The sequence below is a fragment of the Sorex fumeus genome, unplaced genomic scaffold (assembly GCF_029834395.1).
Source record: "Sorex fumeus unplaced genomic scaffold, SorFum_2.1 ptg000019l, whole genome shotgun sequence".
Lineage (NCBI taxonomy): Eukaryota > Metazoa > Chordata > Mammalia > Eulipotyphla > Soricidae > Sorex > Sorex fumeus.
In genome coordinates this window covers 773,211-784,019 of record NW_026606076.1, presented here as the reverse complement: position 1 = coordinate 784,019, position 10,809 = coordinate 773,211, and the positions used below count along the sequence as shown (strand labels likewise).

General features: G+C 60.2%; 1 protein-coding gene across 3 annotated transcripts in view; it reads left to right on the top strand.

Moving 5' to 3' along the window:
* Nucleotides 1-1,816: 1,816 nt before the first annotated feature.
* CAMSAP3 (calmodulin regulated spectrin associated protein family member 3) overlaps nt 1,817-10,809 on the top strand; it is a 30,149-nt gene continuing 21,156 nt past the window's right edge. For all 3 annotated transcript variants that reach the window (XM_056113164.1, XM_056113163.1, XM_056113162.1), the window contains exon 1: nt 1,817-2,049. In XM_056113164.1, coding sequence (XP_055969139.1) covers nt 1,902-2,049 — 148 coding nt within the window. In that variant the 5' untranslated portion in view covers nt 1,817-1,901. The remainder of the gene's footprint in view (nt 2,050-10,809) is intronic.

The window sequence follows — 10,809 nt, the reverse complement described above, 5'->3', positions numbered from 1 at the left end:
GCGCGTGCTCGCCCCGGGTCTCTTTTTCATTGGGTGGACGAGGGGTTGGGCACATCAGGTGGTGCTCAGGGAGTACTCCTGACTCAGGCATCACTTCGAGAAGTGCTTGGGGGACCCTATGTGGCCCCAGGCAGGGCAAGTGCTATGACCCCTGTTACTCCCTCTCTGCCCCACCCCCCTTATATTTAAAAAATAATTGTATGGGGCTGGAGCGATAGCACAGCGGGTAGAGCGTTTGCCTTGCACGCCGCCGAACGGGGCGAGCACGCGCCTTGCATGAAGGAGCCCCGGGTTGAGCCCTGGCAGTGCTCGGCGCTTTGAACATCACTGAGCACTGAGCCTGGAGTAGCCCCCAGCACTGCCAGGTGTGACCCAGACACACACACGGGGGCCAAGGAGGGGATTCAGTAGTTGGGTCTTTGTCTTGCGCGTGTGACGTCATTGCGCCGAAAGTCTTTTCCCCTCTGTACTACCTATTCCTTTGGTTTTGGGGTCCCACCAGCGATGCTCAGTGCTGATTCTTGGTTCCGTGCTCAGGGCTCACTGTGCCTTGCTGGGGATCCCACTGGAGAAGACAGGGGACAAGCACTCCCCTAAATTCTGTAGCGTTTTTTTTTTTTTTTTTTTTTTGCTTTTTGGGTCACACCCGGCGATGCACAGGGGGTTCCTCCTGGCTCTGCGCTCAGGAATTATCCCTGGCGGTGCTCAGGGGACCCTATGGGATGCTGGGACTCGAACCCGGGTCCGCCGCGTGCAAGGCAGAAATGCCCTCCCCTCTGTGCTATGGCCCTGGTGCATGGGAATTCACTTTTTATTTTTTTGCTTTTTGGGTCACACTCGGCGATGCCCAGGGGTTCCTCCTGGCTCTGCACTCAGGAGTTACTCCTGGCGGTGCTCGGGGGACCCTATGGGATGCTGGGAATCGAACCCGGGTCGGCCGCGTGCAAGGCAAAAATGCCCTCCCCGCTGTGCTATTGCTCCAGCCCCTATCTTTAATTTGAAGGCCACACTGGCGATGCTCAGGGGTTCCTCCTGGCTCTGCACTCAGGAGTTACTCCGGGCGGTGCTCAGGGGACCCTATGGGGTGCTGGGAATCGAACCCGGGTCCGCCGCGTGCAAGGCAGAAATGCCCTCCCCGCTGTGCTATTGCTCCAGCCCCCGGTAGCGTTTCTTTTGTCTTGGAGCCACACCCAGCAGCACACTCAGGGCTGGGGATCGCTCAGAGCGCGGCTCAGGGGACCCCACTTCTCCAGCGGTGCGGGGTATATGTGCGTGTGTCTGGGGGGGGGGGGTGGGTGGCGGGCAGGAGGGTGTCCAACGCGGGGCCTCCCGCTTGCAAACCGCTGCGCGCCGCTCAGCGACGTAGGCGCCACCTCGCCAGCCCCGGGCACCTCCTAAATCACCCCCATCAGCTGCGAGCACCGTGGCCCTCGCTCCCTCCCGCCGCGGCCAGACGCATTGCGGGGTGCGGGGCGCGCGCGGCGGGCAGCGGGGGTGGGGTGGGGGGGCGCATTCGCTCCTAAGGGGCACCCACCCGGCGGGGCACCCCGTGCGTGGCCCGCCGCCTACCCCGCACCGATCTCCCCCTGCGGCCTCCGGAACGGACCCACTCACGCGCGCTCCCCGCGGACCCACCCGGGGCCACCGCGGCGGCGGCCGGCGAGGGGCCCCGGGCAGTGGGCGTGGCCCGGGGCGGGGAGTGGGCGGGGCGCACCTGGGCTCCGCCCCCGGGGGCGTGGCCGACGCTGCGTCGCCGGCGCGGGTCGAGCGGCCGCACCTGGCGCGGCGGCGGCGGCGGCGGCGGCGGCGGCGGCGGCGGCGGCGGGCCGGGCCCGGGCACGAGCGCGGCGCAGCGCGATCGAGCGATCGGCGGCGGCGGTGCCCGCAGCCCCGGTGCCGCCATGGTGGAGGCGGCGCCCCCGGGGCCCGGGCCGCTGCGCAGGACCTTCCTGGTGCCCGAGATCAAGTCGCTGGACCAGTACGATTTCTCGCGGGCCAAGGCGGCCGCCAGCCTGGCGTGGGTGCTGCGGGCCGCGTTCGGGGGCGCAGGTAACGCGGGGGTCCCCGGCGCCGGGGCTGCGGGGCCGGCGGGGTGCAGCGGGGGCTGCCTCGGGGCGCTGGTTGGGGCGGGGGGCGCGCGGCAGGTGCGGGGGGGCGGGGCGCCGGGGCCGTGGGAACAATAGCGCGGCCGCCCCGACGTGCCCGCGCCCGGGGGGTCCCCGCCGCGCCGCGTTTCGGGGTTTCCTGCTCGGCCTCGGGGCGCTGGACTTTGCCCGGGGCGGCTGCGGGCTCGTGTGTGTGTGCGCGCGCGCGCGGTGGGGGTGGGGCCGGCCGCGCCCGCGCCCGCGCGCGCGCGCGCGCGGGGAACCCCGGCGTTCCGGGGACCCCCCCACCCCTAGGTGAGCGGGGCGGGGTCTCGGGTCGGCCCGGTGCCCCGGAGGGAGAGGGGGAGAGGGAGAGCGAGATGGTGGGGGGCGGGGATCGCTTTCCGCCCCCCTCCCCCTCCCCAGGGCCTTGGCTGGCACGTCCCCCGCTTCTCCCCTTTACACACTTAACGCGCGTGCCAAGACCTGGCCACCCCGCGCTCCGGCCAGCCCGGACACGCACGCACACCCCGCATCGTCCGGCCGGAGCTGCGGGCGCCCCCTCGGCCCCCAGGGAACCCCTCTTTGGCCTCCAGCGCCGGGGCCCAGGCGGCAGAAGCTTCTGACTTCTGGCCCCATTTTGGCAGAGAGAGGCGGGCGAGCCGCCAGGGAAAAGGTTTGGATGACCGGGTGTGAATCGCCCGTCCACACCCCACCACCACCACCACCACCACCACCACCAGCGCCGCCGGCCCAGGTGCCCCCCTGCACATGTGGGGCGTCGGGAGAGCGAGAGAGGTTGCGGTGGGTCCCTAGGTGGGGTGGCCACCCCGAGCCGGCTCCCCAAGGCGTCCCAGGCAGAGCTGAGAACCCGGGGCCTGGCCGAGGAACCAGGTTAATTAAGGTCCCCAAGCCTTGCCCCGGGAGGACTGACGGGGGTGCAGTGGGGTGAGGACGCCCGGCCGTCCTCCCACTGGTCTTGGCAGGGCCGGGCGACGCCCATCCCCCCCCCCTCCAGCCGCCTTCCCAGAGGAACCAGTTCTGGGTGTGGGTCCCCTGACAGCTGTCCGTGTCCGGTCGGGCTAAACCTTCTCTTTCTCTTTCTCCCCGTACCCTCCTTTTCCCCCAAAACCTGCTTTGGGCTCTACTCACACCCAAGGATCTGTTGGAGAGAAAAAAAAAATAGCAGGAGGGTTGAGGGGGTTAGGAAGGGGCGGAAAAGGGGACATCCAGCCATGTCCCAGCCAGCCAGTCCCCTGCCGCTAGAGGGGATTAACCCCCAGCAATCTGAACTGGGGAGCTGGGGTTCGGGACCGGAACAGTAGTACAGTGGGGAGGACCCTTGTGTTAGATCCAGGCATCCCCTAAGTGCCCCAAGCTCCGCGGGCAGTGATCCCTGAGTGCAGAGCCCAGAGCACCACCACGTGTGGTCCAAAAACAACAAAAAAATAGATTTAGTTGACTTCTACCAGATTGGCGGAAGTTATCTCAAAGGCAGAGATACTTATGTTTGCCCTTCTGGACAAAGGCAGTTCGTCATCTTTTTCTGTCTTTCTTGTGTGTGTGTGTGTGTGTGTGTGTGTGTGTGTGTGTGTGTGTGTGTGTGTGTAGGGGGTGGTTGACTAAGCAGCAGTGCTCAGTGGGACGTGGGGGTCCCTCCGGGAAGTCTCAGCCCACTAGGCTGGCCATTGGAATGGGAGGACTGAGACAGGGACATCGCTGGGGGTGCTGGGGTGATGGTTCTCGGGACTACAAGCCAAAAATCTTCTGGCTGGGGTGCTGGACCCCGGATTCAAACCCTGGTCTGGCGCATGCCTAACCCCTGTACTTTCTTTTTATTTATTTATTTATTTTTGGCTTTTGGCAATGCACAGGGATTACTCCTGGCTTTGCACTCAGGAATTACTCCTGGCAGTGTTCTGGGGACTATATGGGATGCTGGGAATCGAACCCGGGTTGGCCATGTGCAAGGCAAACGTCCTATCCGCTGTGCTATCGCTCCAGCCCTAACCCCTGTATTTTCTCCCCATCCCTAGTCACCCACTCGGTCAGGGTCTGGCGGAGTGTTGACCAAGCACTCCTGATAGTTCTTACAGAAGGGGACCCAGCACCCGTGTCGGCCAATTACTGGGACTTTGTCCCGGATCTGGGAGCTGATTCTCCTGATCAGCGGACACACCAGCTCCCGGCTCTGTGGAATTTTGGTTAATCATCTTTTTCAGGGAAGAGGGCAATGCTAGGGGCCATAGCCGTGCTCAGGGCTGACTCCTGGCTCTGAGCTCAGGAAGCACTTCCGGCTGGGCTCCGGGGACCCTCTGCAGGGTGCCAGGGATAGAACCCGGGTGGGCACTGTGCCAGGCAAGCACCTTCACATTATCTCGCTGGCTCTGTTAAAGATACATTTCCTGGGGCCGACGCACAGTGGTTTTTTAAATTACTTTTTTTTTTTTTTTTTTTTTAATTTTCTGGAAAGGGGACAGTCACAGTCAGCCGTCTCAGTCTGGGGACTTCTGGTCTAGTGGTTCCCAGGCTGGTGCTGGTGGAGACCCGGGAGAGAGAGTGGGGTGTGGGGCCAGGGGCTAGGCGGTTTCTGCATTGTGGTGGTGAGGCGTGCGGGGCACCAGGGCTGTGGGGGGCGGGTCTGATTGGATATTTGGGAGGTGTGAGTGAGGGAGGGCTGGAGGGAGGCCCCGAGAGAGCCAGAGGGGGCTGTGGATGGTGTTTGCAGGTGACTGGATAGTTTTTTTTTTTTTGGGTCACACCCGGCAAAGCACAGGGGTCACTCCTGGCTCATGCACTCAGGAATTACTCCTGGAGGTGCTCAGGAGACCATATGGGATGCAGGGACTCGAACCCAGGTCGGTTGCGTGCAAACACCCTACCCGCAGCCCCTGGATAGAATTTTTTGGGGAAAGGTGGTTGGGATGAGGTTGGTGCCTGAAGGGCACATGTGAGGGGCTGTGCAGACCCCCGGGTTCACACATGTCGGCATTAGGTTGGCATCTTCAGGGAAGGTGACTTTGGCCTGGGCGATACGCTGGTACCCCGAATCCTTCAGAACCTCTGTGAGAGGGGCCAGAGTGGTAGCACTTGCCTTGCACGCGGCCAGCCTGGGTTTGATCCCGGGCATCCCATAGGGTCCCGAGCACTCCCAGGACTGCTAAGCGCAGTCGAGAGTCAGCCCTGAACAGAGCCAGAGAAGGCCCCCAAGTCAAAACCAACAAGAACACAAACACAACCGTGCGTTCGTGTGGGCACAGCCACTGTGATCCGATCTCAGCTCCCTGGCCTCAGTTTGCTCATCTGTACTGTGGGGCCAAGAATAAGGGTCATAGGCTGGGGGTGGGGCTGGGGTTGGGGGTGGGACAGAGTGAGAGCACATGTGTTTCCCCGCTGGGGAGTCCAGAGGCCCACGGCCCTCACCACGGTGGCGGGAAGAAAGAAATCCTGGCGGAAATGCATACCCCGTGGTCACAGTGAATCCTGGTGGAAATGCACACCCCGTGGTCACAGTGAATTGTAGTTCGGGCTGGACAGTTGGCGGGAAGAGCTGGAATGTAGGCTTGGCGTGTGAGAGATCCAGGTTCCTGCCCTGGCATGGCCTGGTCTCCAAGACACTATGGGGAGTGACCCCGGAGCCTGGAGTAGACCCTGTTACTAAAACATAGAAGGAAGAGGAAGGGAAGGGAGGAAGGAACAAGGAAGAAAGGAAGGAGGGAGGGAGGGAGGGAAGGAGAAAAGGGAAAAGGAGAAGCTGGAGTAATAGCACAGTGGGTAGGGCATTTGCCTTGCACGTGGCCGACCCGGGTTCGATTCCCAGCGTCCCATATGGTCCCCCGAGCATGGCCACGAGGAATTCCTGAGTGCAGAGCCGGGAGAAACCCCTGAGATCGCGGGTGTGACCCAAATAGCAAAAAAAAAAAAAAAAAGAGAGAAAGGAAAGGAGAAATGAAGGGAGGGAGGGAGGAAGAGGAAGGAGGGAGGGAGAGAGGGAGGGAAGGAGGGGAAAGGAAAGGAAAGAGGCGGGAGCGAAGTCAGCTAAGTCTTGGTGCTGTGTCCTGGCCACCGCTGACCCCATGGCTGTTTCTGCATCGCCTTGTGCCATCAGTGGGCAGTCCGGAGTGGATGAAACCTTGGTACCTGGGCGAAGGCCCGGAGCATCTCATTAGTGTGAATGGCCTTTCTCCCCTTTCTGCTTCGTGTCAGCCCGGCCCTCCTGAATGTTTCTCTCTGTGTCTCCGGATAGATACTGTATACTGCACATATATATTTTGTTGCATTGGAGGGCAGCACTGCAGGGCCTCTTACAGCCTTCCGGGCTTGCCTGGCTTGCCTGGGACCATCGGCCCCTCCGGCCCCTCCGCAGCTCCCATCTGTGAGTTACTCCACGGATGTTCTGGTTTACTGAGGAAAGGGACCGTCCTGCGCCTCATGGTCTGATTGCTCTGTGTGATGGTGTTCTGTGTGACGGTGCATCCCAGGGAACGGAATCACCCTCAGCCTCCTCCTCCTCCTCGTTACATCTGGCAGATGGTTCTCCTTTTTTTTTTTTTCTTTTTGGGTCACACCCCGCGATGCACAGGGGTTACTCCTGGCTCTGCGCTCAGGAGTTACTCCTGGCGGTGCTCAGAGGACCATATGGGATGCTGGGAATCGAACCCGGGTCGGCCGCGTGCAAGGCAAACGCCCTCCCCGCTGTGCTATCGCTCCAGCCCCGATGGTTCTACTTTTGTTTTAATTTTTTTTGGGGGGCGAGGGGGTTGCAGGGGGGAACCATGCCCCCAGTGGTGCTCAGAGCTCTGTGCTCAGGGATCGCTTCTGGTTTGGGGATTGAACCTGGGTTGGTTGCGTGCATGGCAAGCACCCTTCCTGCTGCACGGTCTCTCCAGCCCAATGGGGCCTTTTGGTTCCTATTTCATTTTATTTTTCTTGCTCTTCGGGTCACACCCGACGATGCGCAGGGGTGACTCCTGGCTCTTACTCCTGGTTCTGCACTCAAGAATTACGCCTGGCGGTATGGGGTGCTGGGAATCGAACCTGGGTCGGCCGCGTGCAAGGCAAACGCCCTACCCGCTGTGCTATCGCTCCAGCCCCGCCTTTTTGTTTCTAATCGGGGAGATGGGATTCCCAGCGGTGCTCAGGGACCACTCCTGGCAGTGCTCAGGAGCCGCTGCTGGGTGCCAGGGATTGGATGGGGGTCAACATCTTGGCTGCATGCAGGGCGAGCACCTTCTTCCTTGTGGCATCTCTCTGGCCCAGGTTTTATTTATTGGGTTGGGGGCCACACCTGGCAGTGCTGGGGGTTTTCTACATGTGAGGCACATGGCGTCACTTGAGTAACCCTCCCCCACCTCCACCCCTCCTAGCCCTTTTATTTATTTATTTTTTTGCTCTTTGGGTCACACCCGGCAATGCACAGGGGTTCCTCCTGGCTCTGCACTCAGGAATTACCCCTGGCAGTGCTCAGGGAACCATATGGGATGCTGGGAATCGAACCCAGGTCGGCCGCGTGCAAGGCAAACGCCCTACCCGCTGTGCTATCACTCCAGCCCCTCCTATCCCTTTTATTATTTATTTATTTATTTATTTATTTATTTTGGGTCACACCCGGCGATGCACAGGGGTTACTCCTGGCTCTGCACTCAGGAATCACTCTTGGTGGTGCTCAGGGGACCCTATGGGATGCTGGGAATCGAACCCGGGTCGGCCGCGTGCAAGGCAAACGCCCTACCCGCTGTGCTCTCTCTCCAGCCCCCTGTCCCTTTTATTCTTTGATGGGGGGGGGAGGGTGTCTGTCTTCTTAACAGTATCCAGATTCTGGGCTTTCTCCTGGCTTTCACTCAGATTATTCCTGGTGGGACTCAGGGGCACCCTATGGGGTAGCACTGTCCACTGTAGCACTGTTCTCCCGTTGTTCATCGATTTGCTTGAGTGGGCTCCAGTAACGTCTCCATCGTGAGATTTGTTGTTACTGTTTTTGGCATATCGAATATGCCACAGGGAGCTTGCCAGGCTCTACCGTGCGGGCGGGATACTCTCTCGGTAGCTTGCCAGGTTCTCTGCGAGGGACAGAGGTATTGAACCCAGGTTGGCCTCGTACAAGGCAAACACGCCCTACCTGCTGTGCTATCACTCCAGCCGCCCTATGGGGTGCTGGGGATTAAACTCAGGTCAGCTGCGTGCAAGGAAAGCGTCTTCCTTACGGTACTATCACTCTGGCATCTCAGAAACTCTTTTTTTGTGCGTGTGTGTCACACCTGGTGATGCTCAGGGGGTTACTCCTGGCTCTGCACTTGGGAATTACTCCTGGCAGTGCTCGGGAGACCCTATGGGATACTGGGGATCGAACCCGGATCGGCCACATGCAAGGCAAACGCTCTCGACACTGTACTATTGCAAGTTTTGTTTCTAGGTTGTGGGGGCCACACTGAGCAACGCTTCAGGGCTTATTCTTGGCTCTGTGCTCAGATCACTCCTGGAGGGCCTGAGGGGCCCCATGCAGTGTCAAGGATGGAACCTCCCCACTGGACTAGTCACAGTCACAGTCCTCCCGTTGTTCATCGATTTGCTCGAGTGGGCCCAGTAACATTGTAAGACTTGTTACTGTGTTCGGCATATCGAATACGTCACGGGCAGCTTGCCAGGCTCTGCCATGCGGGCGAGATCCTCTCGGTAGCTTGCCGGGCTCTCCGAGAGGGGCGGAGGAATTGAACTCGGGACGGCCAAGTTGAACGCATGCAAGGCAAACGCCCTACCCGCTGTGCTATCGCTCCAGCCCCACTGTACTAGAAAGAAACTAGTTTCCTGTCTGGTTTTGTTTGGGGACCACTGCCCAGCTGTGCTCAGGGATCACTCCTGGTGGGGCTGAGGGACGCTTTGGGGTGCCGGGGGATCGAACCCGGGTCAGCCACGTTGCAGAGGCACGTGTCTTCTCGGCTGTGCTAGAAACTCGTTTTCACTGGGAAACTCCGGAGGGGGACCTGGCCGGGCCTGGTGCTCAGTGGGGGGGAGGAAGGTTTGAGGGTTATTGGGGGGTGCATGAGGCCCGCGGCAGTGATGTCCAGGTCTGAGCCCTCACTGCGACAGTATGGAGTGGAGCACAGTGACCGGGCCACCTCCACACGGCCCCTCTCCCCCAGCCCCGACCTTGGAGGCACCCTGGGGAAGAGGCTGCCCTGTAATGGCCCGGAGGGCAAGATGGGAAACTGGGAGCTCTGCCTGGGGGAGGCGGGCAGGAAGGCTTCTGGAGGCACTGAGCGCAGGGAGATACTAGGCCACGGGCCACTGCTGGCCTTGGGGCGGGCAGGGGAGGCGGCCACGGGCGGAAGGAGGAAGCCAAGCCTGGAGTCTTTCGGTCTTGGTTTTTGGCTACACTTGGTGACTTGGAGCTTAGGGGGTCACTCCTGGCGGGGCTAGGCTGGGAGGGGGGACCCTGGGGATGTCCAGGATCAAACCTGGTTGGCCATGTCAAGGCAAGCGCCCTTCCCCGCCCTTCCCTGTGACCTGGCCCAAGAATTGTTTTTTTTTTTTTTTTTTTTTGCTTTTTGGGTCACACCCAGCCGATGGTCATGGTCAGGGGTTACTTCTACCTCTGCACTCTTGGTGGAGCTCAGAGGACCATATGGGATGCTGGGAATCGAACCTGGGCTGGCCGCTTGCAAGGAAAATGCCCTGCTTGCTCCAGCCCCAGGAATTCTTTATCTTTTTTCCTTTGAAGTTGTGCTGAGGGACCAGAGAGGGGGTAATAGCACCAAGGCGGGGAGGGGTCGCCTGGGAAGGTTCTGTGTGGATGGGGGAGGGCGCAGGAAGGCTCCTTCCTGTGCAAGGGGGTCACTGAGCCCCATGTGGTCCCCCACTGGAGGGCCTGTAAGCAACAGAATCTTCATACCCCTGTTTGTTTTCTTCTTCTTCTTTTTTTTTTTTTTTTTGCTTTTTGGGTCACACCCAGCAATGTACAGGGGTTCCTCCTGGCTTTGCACTCAGGAATCGACTCCTGGCGGTGCTCGGGGGACCATATGGGGTGCTGGGAACTGAACCTGGGTCGGCCGCATGCAAGGCAAATGCCCTCCCCGCTGTGCTATTGCTCCAGCCCCTGTTTTTGTCTTTCTTTTAAAAATTAATCTTATTTATTTATTTTTTTTTTTTTGCTTTTTGGGTCGATAGCACAGCAGTAGGGCATTTGCCTTGCAAACCTCCAGTCCAGCCGAGCCAGGTTCGATTCCTCCGCCCCTCTCGGAGAGCCCGGCAAGCTACCGAGAGTATCTCGCCCGCACGGCAGAGCCTGGCAAGCTCCCCGTGATGTATTCGATATGCCAGACACAGTAACAACAAAGTCTCCAATGGAGACGTTACTGGGCCCGCTCGAGCAAATCGATGATCAACGGGAGGGCCTTTACTTTACTTTAGTTACTTTTTGGGTCACACCCGGCAATGCACAAGGGTTACTCCTGGCTCTGCACTCAGGAGTTACTTCTGGCAGTGCTCAGGGGACCAGATGGGATGCTGGGAATCGAACCCGGGTCGGCCACGTGCAAGGCAAACGCCCTACCCACTGTGCTATCTCTCCAGCCCCAATCTTGTGTGTGTGTGTGTGTGTGTGTGTGTGTGTGTGTGTGTGTGTGAGGGGGGCACACCTGGCAGTGCCCAGGGGTTACTCCTGGCTCTGTTCTCAGGGATCACTGTGTGACTTGGGGAACCTTAGGGGGGCCGAGGATCAAAATTTGGT